The sequence below is a fragment of the Pan troglodytes genome, chromosome 9 (assembly GCF_028858775.2).
Source record: "Pan troglodytes isolate AG18354 chromosome 9, NHGRI_mPanTro3-v2.0_pri, whole genome shotgun sequence".
Lineage (NCBI taxonomy): Eukaryota > Metazoa > Chordata > Mammalia > Primates > Hominidae > Pan > Pan troglodytes.
The window spans coordinates 64,663,439-64,682,973 of record NC_072407.2 but is presented as its reverse complement, the minus strand read 5'-3'; the positions used below and the strand labels follow the sequence as shown (position 1 = coordinate 64,682,973).

The 19,535-nt window shown below is 41.6% G+C and overlaps 1 protein-coding gene across 4 annotated transcripts in view; it reads right to left on the bottom strand.

Moving 5' to 3' along the window:
• Positions 1–19,535, bottom strand: part of ASRGL1 (asparaginase and isoaspartyl peptidase 1) — a 57,048-nt gene that overhangs the window by 23,664 nt on the left and 13,849 nt on the right. For all 4 annotated transcript variants that reach the window (XM_003313090.7, XM_001141096.8, XM_054662348.2 and 1 more), the window contains exons 4-5: positions 13,041–13,183; positions 12,364–12,521 (exon numbers count right to left, since the gene is read on the bottom strand). In XM_003313090.7, coding sequence (XP_003313138.2) covers positions 12,364–12,521; positions 13,041–13,183 — 301 coding nt within the window. The remainder of the gene's footprint in view (positions 1–12,363; positions 12,522–13,040; positions 13,184–19,535) is intronic.

Sequence of the window (19,535 nt, the reverse complement as noted above, 5' to 3'; positions counted from 1 at the left end):
CCATTTTGTTCTGTACTAAGAAATATTCTTCTGCCTTGAGATGCTGTTAATCTGTAACCCTAGCCCCAACCCTGTGTCGCAGAGACATGTGCTGTGTTGACTCAAGGTTTAATGGATTTATGGCTATACAGGATGTACTTTGTTAAAAAAAAGTGCTTGAAGGCAGTATGCTTGTTAAAAGTCATCACCATTCTCTAATCTCAACTACCCAGGGACACAATACACTGCGGAAAGCCGCAGGGACCTCTGCCTAGCAAAGCCAGATATTGTCCAGGGTTTCTCCCCATGTGATAGCCTGAGATATGGCCTCGTGGGAAGGGAAAGACCTGACCGTCCCCCAGCCTGACACCCGTAAAGGGTCTGTGCTGAGGAGGATTAGTAAAAGAGGAAGGCCTCTTTGCAGTTGTGATAAGAGGAAGGCATCTGTCTCCTGCTCCTCCCTGGAAGATGGAATGTAACACCCGATTGTATGTTCTATTTACTGAGATAGGAGAAAACAGCCTTAGGGCTGGAGCTGAGATGTGCTAGTGGCAATACTGCTCTTTAATGCACCAAGATGTTTGTATACGTGCACATCAAGGCACAGCACCTTTTCTTAGCCTTGTTTAAGACACAGAGACCTTTGCTCACATGTTTTCCTGCTGACCCTCTCCCCACTATTACCCTATTGTCCTGCCACATCCCCCTCTCCGAGATGGCAGAGATAATGATCAATAAATACTGAGGGAACTCAGAGACCAGTGCCAGCGTGGGTCCTCCGTATGCTGAGCGCCGGTCCCCTGGGCCCACTTTTCTTTCTCTATACTTTGTCTCTGTGTCTCTTTCTTTTCTCTGTCTCTCGTCCCACCTGACGAGAAACACCCACAGGTGTGGAGGGGCAGGCCACCCCTTCAATCATTTCACAGTATCTACTGGAACTGATCATATGCACATTCCATGACTCAGCAATTATACACCTGTGTATCTGTCCATCAGAAATGTGGACAGGTGTTCACCAAAAAAGCATACACAAGTGTTCACAGCAGCAGTAGGTGTAAAACAGTAGTCCCCCCTTATTTGAAGGGGATACGCTCCAAGATCCTCAGTGGATGCCTGAAACCTCAGCTAGCACTGACCTCTATAAACACTGTTTTCCCCTATACTGTATGTACATACCTATGATAAGGTTTAATGGATAAATTAGGCACAGTAAGAGATTAACAATAATAAAATAATACAATTATAACAATTTACTATAGTAAAAGTTACGTGAATGTGGTCTCTTTCTCAAAACATCAGACCGCGGTTGAGTGTGGGTAACTGAAAGCACAGAAAGTGAAACCGCAGATAGGGGGAGCTACTGTAACCCTAAACTGGTTACAGTCTCAAACTCCTGACCTCAAGTAATCCACCTGCCAGAAAAAAAAAATTAAAAAAATTTAAATTTATTTTTATTTGTTTATTTTTGAGACGGAGTCTCGCTCTGTTGCCCAGGCTGGAGTGCAGTGGCATGATCTCGGCTCACTGCAACCTCTGCCTCGTGGGTTCAAGCTATTCTCCTGCCTCAGCCTGCCGAGTAGCTGGGACTAAAGGCGTGTGCCACCATGCCCAGCTAGTTTTTGTATTTTTAGTAGAGATGGGATTTTACTATGTTGGCCAGGCTGGTCTCGAACTCCTGACCTTGTGATCCACCCGCCTTGGCCTCCCAAAGTGCTGGAATTACAGGTGTGAGCCACTGCGCCTGGCCTATTTTATTTCACTTTTGAGATGGAGTTTTGCTCTTGTTGCCCAGGCTGGAGTGCAATGGTGTGATCTCAGCTCACCGCAACCTCCACCTCCTGGGTGCAAGTGATTCTCCTGCCTCAGCCTCCCAAGTAGCTGGAATTACAGGCATGCGCCACCACGCCCAACTAATTTTGTATTTTTAGTAGAGACAGGGTTTCACCATGTTGGTCAACTGGTCTCAAACTCCTGACCTCAAGTAATCCACCCACCTCAGCCTCCCAAACTGCTGGGATTACAGGTGTGAACCACTGCGCCTGGCCCTAAAATCTCTTTTTTTTTTTTTGAGACAGAGTTTCGCTCTGTCGCCCAGGCTGGAGTGCAGTGGCGTGATCTCGGCTCACTGCAAGCTCCTCCTCCCGGGTTCATGCCATTCTCCTGCCTCAGCCTCCCGAGCAGCTGGGACTACAGGCGCCTACCACCATGCCCGGCTAATTTTTTGCATTTTTAGTAGAGATGGGGTTTCACCGTGTTAGCCAGGATGGTCTTGATCTCTTGACCTCGTAATCCACCCGCCTCAGCCTCCCAAGTAGTTGGGATTACAGGCATGCGCCACCATGTCCGACTAATTTTGTATTTTTAGTAGAGACGGGGTTTCACCATGTTGGTCAGGCTGGTCTCAAACTCCTGGCCTCAAGTGATCCACCCGCCTCAGCCTCCCAAGCTGCTGGGATTACAGGTGTGAGGCACCGCGCCTGGCCCTAAAATCTTTTTATACGGCAAAAATACCATAGCAAAAGCAAAATAAAAACAGCAGATTTGGGTTTTTTAATTTTATTTACAGCAGAACATAACCTTAAGGCTCATAAGAAAGAGCCAGGCACAGTGGCTTGTGCCTGTAGTTCCTGCTACTCAAGAGGACGAGGTAGGAGGACCACGTGAGCCCAGGAGCTCAAGGCCAGCCTGAGCAACATAGAGAAATCCCATCTATTTATAAAGAATGTTAAAAAAGTAAAAGAAAAAACAATGAGACTGATAAGAAAGGGAAAAAATAATTCAAAGGAAAAAATGAGTGTAGGACAAAACTAGGCAAATTTGTAAAAAGGAAAAACCCATAAACAAATGTAAAATGCTCAAACTCACTGTCAGAGGGAAGAGCAAATTAAAGTAACAGTGTTACCCTTTACCTGTTAGATAAGGAAGGAGGGTTCTCCCAGTCCCTGCTGGTGGCGGGCCCACCTCTAACATTTGCAAGGGGCCATGGCAACAATACAAATACAATTGGAGGCCCACATACCATATATTTAATATTGGGAAGTTATAAGTATGTTCTATCCTGTTACTGTGGTAAATGTATCTTGAAAAATCGGTATTTTTCTTGTATATATGTTTCACTGTATATAAGGTGAACTTTTTTTTTTTTTTTTTGAGACAGTCTTGCTCTGTGGCCCAGGCTGGAGTGCAGTCGTGTGATCTCAGCTCACTGCAACTTCCATCTCCCAGGTTCAAGTGATTCTCCTGCCTCAGCCTCCTGAGTAGCTGGGATTAAGGGCATGCACCACCACTCCCGACTAATTTTTTGTATTTCAGTAGAGACGGGGTTTCACCATGTTGGCCCCAGGGTGGTCTTTAACTCCTGAGCTCAGGCAATCTGCCTGTCTTGGCCTCCCAAAGTTCTAGGATTACAGGCATAAGCCACCACACCCAGCCATGAATGTTTTCATATACATAGTGAAATTATGATTACAGTCAACCAAAATAACATACTTATCATCTCACAGTTACCTTTCTTTATTTTTTGTGGTAAGAGTACCTAAAATCTACTTTTTTGTTGTTTTTTTTTGAGATGGAGTCTTGCTCTTTCGCCCAGGCTGAAGTACAGTGGCATGATCTCAGCTCACAGCAACCTCTGCCTCCTGGGTTTAAGGAATTCTCTGCTTCAGCCTCTCGAATAGCTGAGATTACAGGTGCGTGCCACCACACCCAGCTAATTTTTCTGTATTTTTAGTAGAGATGAAGTTTCACCATCTTGGCCAGGCTGGTCTTGAACTCCTGACCTCGCGATCCGCCTGTCTTGGCCTCCCAAAGTGCTGGGATTACAGGTGTGAGCCACCGCGCCCAGCCTTTTTTTTCTTTTTGAGACAGAGTCTTGCACTGTTGCCCAGGCTGGAGTGCAGTGGCGTGATCTTGGCTCACTGCAACCTCTGCCTCCCAGGTTCAAGTGATTCCCCTGCCTCAGCCTCACGAGTAGCTGGGATTACAGGCGCCCACCAACATGCCCAGCTAATTTTTGTATATTTAGTAGAAATGGGGTTTCACCATGTTGGCCAGGCTGGTTTCAAACTCCTGATCTCAGGTGATCTGCCCACCTTGGCCTCCCAAAGTGCTGGGATTAGAGGCATGAGCCACTGCATCTGGCCTCTAAAATCTCCTCTTAGCAAATTTCCAGTACACAATATTATTAGCTATAGTCCTAATATTATACTTCTCCAGACATACGCATGCTACATAACAGTAATTTTGTACCCTCTGGCTTACACCTTCCCATTTCTCCCACTCCTGGTAACTACCATTCCATTCTTTGTTTCTACGTATTCAATGTTTCTTTTTTTTTTTTTTTGAGATGGAGTTTTGCTCGTCGCCCAGGCTGCAGCGCAACAGCGTGGTCTCGGCTCACTGCAACCTCTGCTTCCTAGGTTCAAGCGATTCCACTGCCTCAGCCTTCCAAGTAGCTGGGATTACAGGCACCCACCACCACGCCCAGCTAATTTTTATGTTTTTAGTAGATACGGGGTTTCGCCATGTTGGCCAGGCTGGTCTTGAACTCCTGACCTCAGGTGATCTGCCCGCCTCAGCCTCCCAAAGTGCTGAGATTACAGGCGTGAACCACCACCACTCCCAGCCTCAATGTTTCTTTTTGTTTTAGATTCCATATTTAAGTGAGATCATGTAGTATCTTTCTGTGACTGGCTTATTTCACTTAGTATCATGTTGCTGCAAATGGCAGGATCTCCTCCTTTTCTTACCAAGGAATTATATTCCACTGTATATATACATTATACTTTATCCATTCTTCATTGATGGACAGACACTGTAGTTGTTTCAATATCCTGGCTAATTTGAATAATGCTGCAATGAACATGGAAGTGCAGATATCTTTACTAAATAGTGATTTCATTTCCTTTGGGTATATGCCCAGAAGTGGGATTGCTGGGTTATAAGGTAGTTCTATTTTTAATTTCTTTAGGAACCTCCATACTATTTTATCTAGAAAAATATTAAAAAGCTATGGTTTTCACATGACCGAAAGCTGACAAACTACCAATGACGACTTAACTTAGTTATTATTGTGTATACCAGGGTCATTTGTTAATCGGCTGGTGATGGCAGATGAATGGCAAACACACACACATACACGCACACATGCACGCGCACACACACAGACACATTTAATAAATTATGTATTTATTCCATAAAAATATTTTTTCTTGGCTTCATTCCAGGGAGTACTGATTTTTTTTTTTTTTTTTTTTTGAGATGGACTCTTGCCCTGTCCCCCAGGCTGGAGTGCAGTGCTGTGATCTCAGCTCACTGCAACCTCCGCCTCCTGGGTTCTAGCAATTCTCCTGCCTCAGCCTCCCGAGAAGCTGGGACTACAGGTGCACACTGCCACGCCTGGCTGATTTCTTGTATTTTTTAGTAGAGACGTGGTTTCACCATGTTGCCCAGGCTGGTTGTGAAATCCTGAGCTCAGGCAATCCACCCACCTCGGCCTCCCAAAGTGCTGGGATTACAGGCGTGAGCCACTAAGCCCGGCCTGATGATGTTCTTATACTTAACGTGACTTCTATTGACAAAATGGCAAAAAAGACAATCTTTCTTGAGTCAACATAGTTTTTAGCAAGTTTTTAATTAATTTTAATTTAGAGAAGCTTCCTTCTGCTGAAGCAGCAGCAACTGGAATTACCAACAAAATTCTCAAAGCAGTACTTAGATTTAGAAATGAATACTGATTTTTACATTATCACACTCAAATACTATATGGATTTATATATAAATTGTGATTGCAGAGTGCATTAAAATTTTTAACTTGATCATATAAATCACAATCACTTATAGTCTTTTTATAATCTTTTAAACAGTATCTAGGTCTATGCAGATAAATTCTTTTAAGTTTTGATGCTGGTATATTCTGAAGAAAATCAAAAACAGGAGAATGTTATTCAATTTTGTTCAAATCTCTCTTCAGATGATACTATGCTCTGGTTTATACTGAACTGAAAAATAGTTTCTATAGAAACTGGTTTAGGGATTATCTCTCTATGAATTTTCTTCAAGCTAGGTAAATATTTTTGTTCCCTTGTTTCAATTTCCCTGGATTTTGTTGGGACATCATTTTTGTTGTATATCTCACATGCAGTTTTGATTTTGTTTCTATAAACTTGAAAAAAATTTAAATCGGCCAGGCATGGTGGTTCACGCCTGTAATCCCAGCACTTTGGGAGGCTGAGGTGGGCAGATCATCAGGTCAGGAGATCGAGACCATCCTGGCTAACATGGTGAAACCCCGTCTCTACTAAAAATACAAAAAATTAGCCGGGTGTGGTGGCGGGCGCCTGTAGTCCCAGCTACTCGAGAGGCTGAGGCAGGAGAATGGCACGCAGGAGAATGGCGTGAACCCTGGAGGCGGAGCTTGCAGTGAGCCGAGATTGTGCTACTGCACTCCAGCCTGGGTGACACAGCAAGACTCTGTCTCAAAAAAAAAAAAAAAAAAAAAATTAAATCCTTTAAAGGTGAAGTAGCCACATATATATATTTATATGGATGTGTGTGTGTGTGTATGTCAGATAAGCAAGTAGATACTCCCAGAAAAAAAATTTAAATTTATATATATAAATTTATATATATCATATATATATTATATATCATATATATATGATATATATTATATATCATATATATGATATATATTATATATCATATATATGATATATATTATATATCATATATATGATATATATTATATATCATATATGATATATATTATATATCATATATATGATATATATTATATATCATATATATGATATATATTATATATCATATATATGATATATAATATATATCATATATATGATATATATTATATATCATATATATGATATATATTATATATCATATATATGATATATAATATATATCATATATATGATATATATTATATATCATATATATGATATATATTATATATCATATATATGATATATATTATATATCATATATATGATATATATTATATATCATATATATGATATATATTATATATCATATATATATTTTTGGTTACAGTTTTGTTAAATTTATTAATAGAAATCAGATTTATACTAAATAATACAAGTTCAAAATTAATTTCACTTTTTGTTAAAGTCCATGATTTGCTCTTTGAAGACTTTTTATGGTTTTGCTGAATTCTTCTTATCTAAATTCAATTTAATTACTTCAACAGCATTTCGTTGGTATTCTCATCGTGCACCTGAGACTTGTTATAGGGTGAAATATAAGTTTAGTCAAGATATTCCATCTTTGGGCATATCTAGAAGACACTGCATTTATTCCCTCTATTGTTCCAAAGCACCACCATTAGTGGCACAGTGGAGGTCATGCATCCTAGAAACAAATTTCAAATGATGGGCTGTATATGTCACATAGTATGCTTCTGGATTCTTAGCCAAGCTTCTTGCTTGTACATCTCTCATTTACCAACCACATTTGCTCCATTATCACAGGCTTGCCTTCAACAATCCTTGAAATTAGTGTCTAAAACAGAAAGTTTTCTTTCAATTCTTCACTTAATTCAAAAATCACACTTTAAGGAGGAGATATAAAGCCAATGAAACATGGAATGATTTAGACTTGTTTTTCTTCAAGCAGTAATGGTCCACTCATGGTACTATGAGTACCACGGTATACTCTAGTTGAACTGAGTAACTATTTTATTAAAAAATTTTGGGCTGGGCACGGTGGCTCACGCCTGTAATCCCAGTACTTTAGGGGGCTGAGGCAGGCAGATCACGAGGTCAGGAGTTTGAGACCAGCCTGGCCAACATGGTGAAACCCCGTCTCTACTAAAAATACAAAAATTAGCCAGGCATGGTGGCATGCACCTGTAGTCCCAGCTACTCGGGAGGCTGAGGCAGAAGAATCTCTTGAACCTGGGAGGCGGAGGTTGCAGTGAGCCGAGATTGTACCACTACACTCCAGCCTGTTGACAGAACAAGATTCTGTCTCAAAAAAAAAAAAAAAAAAAAAAAAAAATTGGCCAGGTTTGGTGGCTCACCAAAGCACTTTGGAAGGCCAAGCAGGAGGGAAGATCCCTTGAGCTCAGGAGCTTAAGACGAGCCTGGGCAACATGGCAAGACCCCGTCTCTACTAAAAATAAAATTAGCCAGGCATGGTGCATGCCTGTAGTCCCACCTACTTGGGAGGCTGAGATGGGAGGATCACTTGAGCCTGGGAGATTGAGGCTGCAGTGAGCTACGACTGTAACACTGCACTCGAGCCTGGGTGACAAAGTAAGACCTTGTCTCAAAAAAACAAAAAAACAAAACCCCACAAAACCAAAAAATTTATTGACAAAAAAATTTTTACAAATGATTTCATGTCTCACTTTATTCTCCATTAAACTCATAATTTGTTGGAATTCTCTATCCTAGGTAATGATCATTACTTTCATTATTTTTGTCTTAATTATATGTTTGGCATTTTACCAAATTTTGAAATCTCTTTTACTAAAACCTAGAAAATTTCCATTGTTTTTTGCACACACTGTACTGACGGTGTCATGAAAAGAATGATTAGGCTTGGCTAAATATTGGACACATTGTATTATTCTTTCAAGAACATTACATCAGTATTTTATATTGTTTTCTGTTTCCGGTAAAATCAATTATTTATTTGGCCTCTTTCCCTCAATTCCTGTAACAGGATATGTGTTTTATTGTGTGTGATTCTTCATGATTAGCAATTAAATCTTCCTTTAGTAAAGAAGGAGGTTGCCATGATTTCATCTGACTTGTTCAAACTGTGGATTTGGTGAGAATAATTTTCTTACTAATTTTAATTGTTTTGACTAATAAGTAGATCTTAATTGAACAAAACCTTTGTAATGTCTTGTTTGTGAATTTTATGTGGGTCACCCTGGAAGAAGACTGCTTACTTTTATTGCTTCCAGTGTTGGAAAATGCAAGCAGCCTGCTTCTTTGAAGATTTTTACTTTCTTTTTCATTTTTTCTTCTGTGAGCTCCACTTTATAGCATTCTTTTTCTACCAAAATCTTGACTTATACTCATTTTCAATAATCTAAGGGATTAAAAGTGAAATATAATTATATCCAAAGTATAAAAAAATGAGAATGTATTTTCATAAAAAAATAAAGAGCTAATCTAAAAAAATTAAAAAAAAAAAAAAAAGTTGGCCGGGCATGGTGGCTCATACCTATAATCCTAGCACTTTGGGAGGCCGAGGTGGGCGGATCACCTGAGGTCAGGAGTTCGAGACCAGCCTGGCCAACATGGTGAAACCCTCTCTCTACTAAAAATACAAAAATTACCCAGGCGTGGTGGCGCACACCTGTAATACCAGCTACTCAGGAGGCTGAGGAGAATTGCTAGAACCTGGGAGGCAGAGGTTGCAGTGAGCCGAGATTGTGCCACTGCACTCCAGCCTGGGCAACACAGTGTGACTCTGTCTCAAAAACAAACAAAACCAAAAAAAAAAAAGAAAAGCAAAAAACAAAAAAAAGAAGTAATTTGCAGATATAATTTCCAAAAAGTTACAAAAGTAATTGTAAAATATACAAAATTTTTATTAATGTTAAAGTTAAAATATGAATTATAATTAGTAAATACAATACATAAAGGCTAAAATTACATGAAAGCTAAAAATTTTACCACTGTATTTTTGAAATTAACTGCATCTTTTAAATATTTTCATCAAAATAAAACCATTCATAATTCTAACAGTCAACGTCCATGTAGTTGCTAACACGGAGAGTTAGCAACTACAGGAGCTTTTTGTTTTTCTCTGTTATCAGTTTTTCTCACACAGGTTCTGTCTAGACCTGTGCTGTGCACTTACAGAAGCTGCAGCTCCATGTGGCTACTGAGTGGCTGCTAGCTAAATGTGGCTGTCCTCAGTGAGATGTACTGTAAGTGTAAAACACACCAGATTTTGAAGATTTAGTACAAAAAAAGAGCAAGACATCTTATAATTTCTTATATGCATTACATGTTGAAATATTTTGGATATATTTGGTTAAATAAAATATATTATTAATCTCACTTTTTTTTTTTGAGACAAAGTTTCGCTCTTGTTGCCCAGGCTGGAGTGCAATGGCGCAATCTTGGCTCACTGCAACCTCTGCCTCCTGGGTTCAAGCGATTCTCCTGCCTCAGTCTTCTGAGTAGCTGGGATTACAGGTGCCCGCCACCATGCCTGGCTGATTTTTGTATTTTTAGTAGAGACAGGACTCACCATGTTAGTCAGGCTGGTCTTGAATTCCTTACCTCAGATGTGATCCACTGTGGATGTGGCCACTAGAAAATGTTAAATTACATTTGTGGCTCTCACAGTATTTCTACTGGACGGTGCTGTTCTAGACCTACCCATACACAAACTGAAGAGTAACAGTCCCCATGTGCAACTTCTACAGACACTACACTAACTCATGAAAATCTTCAGAGTCCAGAGTGCTAACCATTACACCACAGAACCCTCCCTGTGACAATCTTCAGAACTACACATTCCAACACGCAGAGAGGCAAGAAAATGGATACCTAGCACTACAGGGAAATAATACTTTGTGATGCAAGAATCTATTTCATCAGTTAATTAATTTGTCTTTTTCTCTTACCTAAGTCCTTTTGCTGTTCGAATCTTCCCCACACTCCAAAGCAATGTCCATTTCTGATGTCAACAGTGGCACTACCCACAAACTTTGAACTCAGGTGCCTTTTGCTTCCAAGACATAGAGCAACGGATGTGGAGATTTCCTTGATGGCTGAATGGTGTTAGTCACAAGAGCAATGATTGGGGTTACTGGTCAAGCTGTGCCAATGTTGAGTGACAAAGGGGTCCTATGTGTTCTGGAATAAGTCAATTGTTTTGTGTGTTTATGATATGACGGTCCTTTAAAGTGCAGGGCCCATGGCAGGAACCCCTCTTGCTTACGTGTAAAGCAGCAGTGGCTGGTGGAGAGGTGTTAATAAATTTCTGGAAAGCAATGTAGTGACATCTTTCAAAATGAACGTAAATCATTCATAAGGCAACCCCACTGCTATGACTCTAGCCCACAGACACAAAAGCACACTCAGTCAGGCTGTCAACAGCTGCCAACATAAGGTCAATCTTTTTTTTTTTTTTTTTTTTCTGAGACGGAGTCTCGCTTTGTTGCCCAGGCTGGAGTGCAATGGTGGGATCTTGGCTCACTGCAACCTCCGCCTCCCAGGTTCAAGTGATTCTCCTGCCTCAGCCTCCCGAGTAGCTGGGATTACAGGCACGCACCATCATGCCTGGCTAATTTTTTGTATCTTTAGTAGGGACGGGGTTTCACCGTGTTGCCTAGGCTGGTCTTGAACTCCTGAGCTCAGGCAATCCGCCCGCCTCGGCCTCCCAAAGTGCTGGGATTACAGGTGTGAGCCACCGCACCTGGCCAAGGCCAATCTTTTAAAACAGACTCTGAACCTGAGGAACACATCAGAATTACCTGGGAACCCTTTTTATAATATACCTGTCTGGCTTCTCCACCTCAGATCTATTTAAATCTGATTCTTCCAGCGGGGTGGCCTAAACATGCATATTTTGAAAAAGCTCCCTAGGTGATACAAGGTATACCTCTGATTAAATATCATTACTCTAAAAAGTATGTGGAGTCAATAGATTTAATTCCATTATAAACTCCCAGGCCATATTCACATTTTACTTTCAAATTTTGCTTTAAATAAGCAGTCCTTTATTTAGGATTTCAAAATCTGTAACAGAAAACTGTAATTCAGAAAATGACTAATTTGAATTTCTAAGAGTTGTGCTGATTTCTCTAAACTATGAAAGAGTACTTAAGTTTATAAGGTACACTAGATCACAGATAACCTGTTTAGTCTATTTAAGATAAACGGATCAAGAAGAATCCAGATAACTGACACATTAATACGTGAAATTCTTCTACTAAATCATGTCAGAGGCTGGGCTCGGTGGCTCACGCCTGTAATCCCTGCACTTTGGGAGGCCGAGGCAGGTGGATCACCTGAGGTCAGGAGTTTGAGACCAGCCTGGCCAACACGGTGAAACCCCGCCTCTACTAAAAAAAAAAAAAAAAAAAAAAAAATGAGCCGGGTGCAGTGGTGTGTGCCTGCAGTCCCAGCTACTAGGAGGCTGAGGCAGGAGAACCGCTTGAGCCTGGGAGGCAGAGGCTGCAGTGAGCCGAGATCGCACCACTGTACTCCAGTCTGGGCAACAGAGAGAGACTCCGTCTCAAACAAAACAAAACAAAACAAAACAAAACAAAACAAAACAAAACAAAACAAAAGAATTGTAGATAACCAGGTATTTGCCAAACTTTCATATTTTAATAACTCCCAAATAATGTGAGCCACAGGTAAGACTTACTTTTGACAATCTGTTTTCTGAGCACCTTTTTCGTGCTTCTCTTTTTCCAGGCGCTTTTTGTTTCTCTCTGTCACCAGTTTTTCTCCAGGAATCTCTGGAACCCCCATAGCTGCTGCAAACTGCGCTGCGCCTTGGTCAGTCAGAAAGCAATGAGGTGTCTGAGCCAGAAAGAAAAGAGAAAATGATTGTTTTTTTGAAAATTTTAAATCTTTTTAACTGTTCCAACTGTGTTGAAATAATTACTTCTCTCTGGGTGCAAAGGATCAAAAATACAAATTCCAGTGGTTTGCTTTTCTGTATGCTGAAAAAAGCCTGACTGAGTTTTTGTATTAAAAAAGAAAAGACCCCAATTGATGGGACATTACTAGAGATGCGATTTACATATACGTTACATTTAGAGAACTCAATCCATCTTTAACACACGCTATTAAATAGCTGGTCTGGTCAGTTTGTATGTGGTGTGAAGAAAATACAGGAAGATAAAGTAATCATTCACTGGTCAAGTGATTCCTAGTCAAAAATCGTGGCTGATTTGAGAAACTCAAATACATTGCGTCTGTTTTGTATATATTTTTAGGAGAACAGTGATCTCAAGTATTTCTGCACAGTTGGAGCCCTTATCACTGCAGTATAACGATAACAATTCATTAGGAAAAGGCTGCTTTAGTCACATATACCTTTTCCATGACAAGCCGAGCAAGTTTAATGGGATTTGCTATACACCGGACTGCGGACACTGCTCCTGCAGACAGGTCTTTTCCATCCATGATACTAGCATCCATTTCAACCTCACCATTTGTGTTCAAGACAGACCCATAACCTAAAACCAAAAAGAAGTTGAAAAGCAAGAATTAAGAATTTATGCCCCGTCCGGGAGGGAGGTGGGGGGGTCAGTCCCCCGCCCGGCCAGCCGCCCCGTCCGGGAGGTGAGGGGCGCCTCTGCCCGGCCGCCCCTACTGGGAAGTGAGGAGCCCCTCTGCCCGGCCACCACCCTGTCTGGGAGGTGTACCCAACAGCTCATTGAGAACGGGCCATGATGACAATGGCGGTTTTGTGGAATAGAAAGCGGGGAAAGGTGGGGAAAAGATTGAGAAGTCGATGGTTGCCGTGTCTGTGTAGAAGGAAGTAGACATGGGAGACTTTTCATCTTGTTCTGTACTAAGAAAAATTCTTCTGCCTTGGGATCCTGTTGATCTGTGACCTTACCCCCAACCCTGTGCTCTCTGAAACATGTGCTGTGTCCACTCAGGGTTAAATGGATTAAGGGCGGTGCAAGATGTGCTTTGTTAAACAAATGCTTGAAGGCAGCATGCTCGTTAAGAGTCATCACCACTCCCTAATCTCAAGTACCCAGGGACACAAACACTGCGGAAGGCCGCAGGGTCCTCTGCCTAGGAAAACCAGAGACCTCTGTTCACTTGTTTATCTGCTGACCTTCCCTCCACTATTGTCCTATGACCCTGCCAAATCCCCCTCTGCGAGAAACACCCAAGAATGATCAATGAAAAAAAAAAAAAAAAAGAATTTAGAAATGACTCCAGATTTTCCTCTAATTTGCCCCCTTTAATCCATCCTCTATTCCATTGCCAGAGGAACATTTTTTTTCAAGAGAGAAATCTTGGCCGGGCACAGCGGCTTATGCCTGTAATTCCAGCACTTTGGGAGGCCGAGGCGGGCAGATCATGAGGTCAGGAGATCGAGATCATCCTGGCTAACATGTGAAACCCCGTCTCTACTAAAAATCCAAAAAATTAGCCAGGCATGGTGGCCCGCACCTGTAGTCACAGCTACTTGGGAGGCTGAGGCAGGAAAATTGCTTGAACTTGGGAGGCGGAGGTTGCCGTGAGCCGAGATCGCACCACTGCACTACAGCCTGGGAGACAGAGCGAGACTTCATCTCAAAAAAAAAAGAGAGAAATCTTGACTTGGAGGCTGGGTGTGGTGGCTCACGCCTGTAATCCCAGCACTTTGGGAGGCCGAGGCGGATCACTCGAGGTCAGAAGTTTGAGACCAGCTTGGCCAACATGGTGAAACCCTGTCTCTACTAAAAATATAAAAACTAGCCAGGCGTGGTGGTGCGTGCCTGTAATCCCAGCTACTCGGGAGGCTGAGGCAGGAGAATCACTTGAACCCGGGAGGCGGAGGTTGCCATGAGCCAAGGGTGACAGAGTGAGACTCCGTTTGAAAAAAAAAAAATAAAAGAAATCTGACTTGGCACTCCATGACCTACAAAATAAAAAAGTACAAAGCCCTTCCTAACCTGGCCTTTGACCTGCTTTTCCAGCTTCATTTTCTTTCCTTGGCTATATTTTACTGAAATAAGGTTTCCCTGAAGATAGTAGTCCCCTTATCCACAGCCTTGCTTCTGAGGTTTCAGTTATCCTCAGTCAACCATGGCCCCAAATTATTAAATGGAAAATTCCAGAAATAAACACTTCTAGCATCATCCCACTCTGTCCTTCAGAGGGACGTGATTCCTCCCTTTCTCCAGCATATCCACACTGTATAGGTTACCTGCCTGTTAGTCACTTAGCAGCCGTCTCGAATACCAAGCAGATCAGCTGCAGTAGCACCTCTCAGTGCTTGTGTTCAAGAAACCCTTATTTTACTTAATAATGGTCTCGAAGCACAAGAGTAGTGATGCTGGCATACTGTTATAATTGTTCTCTTTTATTATCAGTTATTGTTATTAATTTCTTACTGCGGCTAATTAATATATTAAACTTTATCATATGTATGTATGAAAAAAAAACCAGTCGATATAAGGTTGAGTACCATTGGTGGTTTCAGGCACCCACTGGGGGTTTGAAACACATCCCCCATAGATAACGGAGGGCTACTGTATACTAGGAGCCCATGTGTCTCTGTGCCTTTGCACATGCTGTTGTTTTTACCACTAGCACCCTTTCTCTATATTTCTCTGCCCAGATAATGCCTACAAATCTAGCTATGCTTCTCAATCTCTTTGTGCTTGTTTCTTCATGTGTAAAATGAGTAAGAACATCAACCCATTTAATCCTTACAACCATCAATGAGGTAGGCATTGCATATTAAACACTTAGAATAATGTCTAGCATGTGTAGGCAAACAGTAAGTGTTTGCTGCCCTGATTACATGCCAGTTTAACAGGTGGGGAAACCAGAAAAGCAACTTTCCCAATATCAAATGTCTTCTGGGTAAAGAGCAAGGAATCAAATCCAGGGGTGTGGCTTAGACATCTACTTTCTTCTGCCAAAGAAGCTCACATCTTTTCCATCTGGCAATAATAAGGCATCCCCTTACACTGATCAGCGCAGGTTAGAGAAGACCTGATAAAAGATTTATATAAATAATATCCAAAGTCTTAAAACATAATATGCAAAATGTCTAGAATACAAGAGAAAGTCACTCATCATATGAAGAACCAAGAACATCTCAACCTAAGGAAAAAGAATTAACAGATGACAATACCAAGATGACACAGATGTTGGAATTATCTGACAGGAATTTTAAAGCAGCCATTAGCCAGGCATGGTGGCTCATACCTGTGCTTTGTAATCCCAGCACTTTGGGAGGCTGAGGCAAGAGGATCTCTTGAGGCCTAGTTCAAGACCAACCTGGACAACACAGCAAGACCCCATCTCTTAAAAAAAAATTAGCTGGGCATAGTAGCACACACCCAAAGGCCTAGCTACTTGGGAGGCTGAGGCAAGAGGATCACTTGAGCCAGGGGTTTGAGGTTGCAGTAAGCTGTGATCACACCACCGTACTCCAGCCTGGGTGACAGACTAAGACCCTGTCCCTTTAAAAAAAAAAAAAAAGCATCATAAAAATGCTTCAATGAACTTGAAATAACTAAAAAAATTATAAAGTTTCAGCAAAGAAATATAAGATGTAAAGAAAAACCAAATGGAAGTTAGAGCTGAAAAATGTAATAATCAAAATAAGAAATCTCAATGGATGGGCTTAACAGCAGAACAGACAAGACAGGAGAATTACTGGACTAAGAAATCACTCAGTCTGAACAACAGAACAGGGCCTGGAAAAAACCAAAATGAACAGAGCCCAGCCAACCAGTGGGACCATAACAAAAGAGCTAACATTCAAGTCATTAGACTCCTACATGGGAGGAGAAAATGGGTGGGAATGAGAAGTATTCAAAAAAATAATGCCTGCAAATTCCTTGTATTTGGCAAAAAGCATAAATCTACCAATTTAAGAAGGTGAGCAAGCCCTAAATAGGACTAAACACAAAGACATTCACACTAAGACACATCATAACCAAACCACCGCAAACTAAAGACAAAAAAACATTGAAAGTAGCAAGAGAGAAATGACACCTTACCTATAGGGGAGAAACCAGTTTTAATGACAAAGAATTTGTCACTAGAAACCATGGAGGCCAGAAGGAAGAAGAACAGCATTTTTCAAGTGCTGAAGAAAAGAACTATAAATTCAGAATTCTATATTCCGCAAATATCCTTCAGGAATGAAGGAGAAACCAAGATACTCTCAGATTGTATTAGGAAGGTGCCAAAAAGGGGTAGGTTTCATTCTGAGGCTGCTGCTTTTTCTTTTTTTTAGACACAGTTTCACTCCGTTGCCCAGGCTGGAGTGCCGTGGTGTAATCTCGGCTCACTGCAACATCTGCCTCCTGGGTTGAAGTGATTCTTGTGCCTCAGCTTCCGGAGTAGCTGGGATTACAGGTGCGCCACCATACCCGGCTAATTTTTATATTTTTAGTAGAGACAGGTTTTCACCATGTTGGTCAGGCTGGTCTCAAACTCCTGACCTCAAGTGATCCACCCACCTCGGCCTCCCAAAGCGTTGGGATTACAGGCGTGAGCCACCGTGCCCAGCCTTGAGGCTTCCTCTCTTGGCTTGTAGGTGGTTACTATCTCCCTGTGTGCTCACTGCTCCATGACCTCTTCTTGTGCCCATGAGAGTGGGCAAGCTCTCTGGTGTCTCCTATAAGGACACTAATCCTATTGCTTCAGGACTCCATCCTTATGACCTCACTTAATTTTAATTACTTCCTTGGAGGCCCCATCTCCAAACACAGCCAGGTTAGGGCTTCAACACTTAAATTTTGAGGGGGACATAAACATTCAGTCCATAACACAGATAAGGGCAAATGGAAAGAATTTGTTGCCAGCAGGCCTAACCTAAAAGAATGGCTAAAAGAAGTTCTTGGCTGGGTGAGGTGGCTCATGCCTGTAATCTCAGCACTTTGGAGGCCAAGGTAAGAGAAGTGCTTGAGCCCAGGAGTTTGAGACCACCATGGGCAACACAGGGAGACCCTGTCTCTACAAAACAATAAAAAATTAGCTGGGTGTGGTGGTGCTCACCTGCAGTTCCAGCTTTACTCGGGAGGCTGAGGTGGGAGGATCACTTGAGCCTAGGAAGTCAAGGCTGCAAAGCTCTGATTGTGCCACTGCACTCCAGTCTGGGTGTCAGAGTAAAATTAATACCTTGTCCCCACCCCCACCAAAAAAAAGGATTTTTTTTTTTTTGGAGATGAGTTTCACCCTTGTCGCCTAGGCTGGAGTGCAGTGACACGATCTCTACTCACTGCAACCTCCGCCTCCCAGGTTCAAGTGATTCTCCTGCCTCAGCTTCCTGAGCAGCTGGGATTACAGGCGCCCGCCACCACGCCCAGCTAATTGTTGTATTTTTAGTAGGGACGGCGTTTCACCATGTTGGCCAGGCTGGTCTCGAACTCCTGACTTCAGGTGATCCACCTGTCTCGGCCTCCCAAAGTGCTGGGATTACATGCTTGAGCCACCAGGCTCAGCCAAAAAGGAATCTTGGAACATTGGGAAGGAAGAAAGAATAAAGAAAGGAGAAAAAATTGGTAAATATAATAGACTTTCCTTTTCCTCTTGAATTTTCCAAATTATGTTTGCCAGTTAAAGCAAAATGGTAACATTGTCTGAAGTGGTTCTCAATGTACATAGCGGAAATATTTAAGACAATTATATGATCAGCAGGGGAGGGTAAAGGGACTGTAAAGAAAGGTAAGGTCTCTAGGGTCCGCTTAAATGGTAAAATGTTAACATTTTTAGACTGTGATAAGTTACATGTGTTTATCCATGTACAGCATAATATCTAGAGCAAATAGCTAAAAAATCTATATAAAGAGATACACTCAAAAATACTACAGCTAAAACAAAATGAAATTCTAAAAAATGCTCAAACAACCCATAGGAAAGCAAGAAAAAGAAAGCAAAAAAACCAAACAGAACACTAGACATACAATAGCAGGTTTAAATCTCAACATATCAGTAATTATATAACATGTAAATCTTCTAAATATACTAATTAGAAGACAGATATAGGCAAAGTGGATAATTTTATTTTTCTTTTTTGAGACAGAGTCTTGCTCTGTTGCCCAGGCTGGAGAGCAGTGGTATGATCTCAGCTCACTGCAACCTACGTCTCATGGGTTCAAGCAATTCTCCTGCCTCAGCCTCCTGAGTAGCTGGGACTATAGGCATGTGCCACCACGCCTGGCTAATTTTTGTATTTTTAGTAGAGATGAGGTTTCACCATGTTGGCCAGGCTGGTTTTGAACTCCTGGCCTCAAGTGATCCATCTGCCTTGGCCTCCCAAAGTGCTGGCATTACAGGCATGAGCCACTGTGCCTGGCCTGGATAAAAAGTTTGACCAAACTATATGGGGTCTACCATTTGCCCCAGAAATCACATTCCTGGGCATTTATCCCAGAGGTATGGACATTTATGTTCATATAAAAACGTGCTCATGAATGTTCATAGCAGCTTTATTTGTAATAGTCCCAAACTAGAAACAACCAAAATATCCTTTCCCGGGTGAATGTTTAAATAAACTGTAGTACAACTATACTAGAGAATACTACTCAGCAATAAAGAAATTAATGATATGGGCAACAACTTAGATGGATCTCAAGGGCAAAAATGCTGAATGAGAAAAGCCATTTCCAGAAGGTCACATACTGTATGATTCTGTCAGAGACGTTTGAACCAGAGCAACTGCATCTTGAATAGGAGCTGAGTAAAATAAGGCTGAAACCTGCTGGGCGGCAGGCATTCCCAGATGGTTAAGGCATTCTAAGTCACAGGATGAGACACAAGGTCAGCACAAGATACAGGTCGTAAAGACCTTGCTGATAAAACAGGTTACAGTAAAGAAGCCAGCCAAACCCCACCAAACCC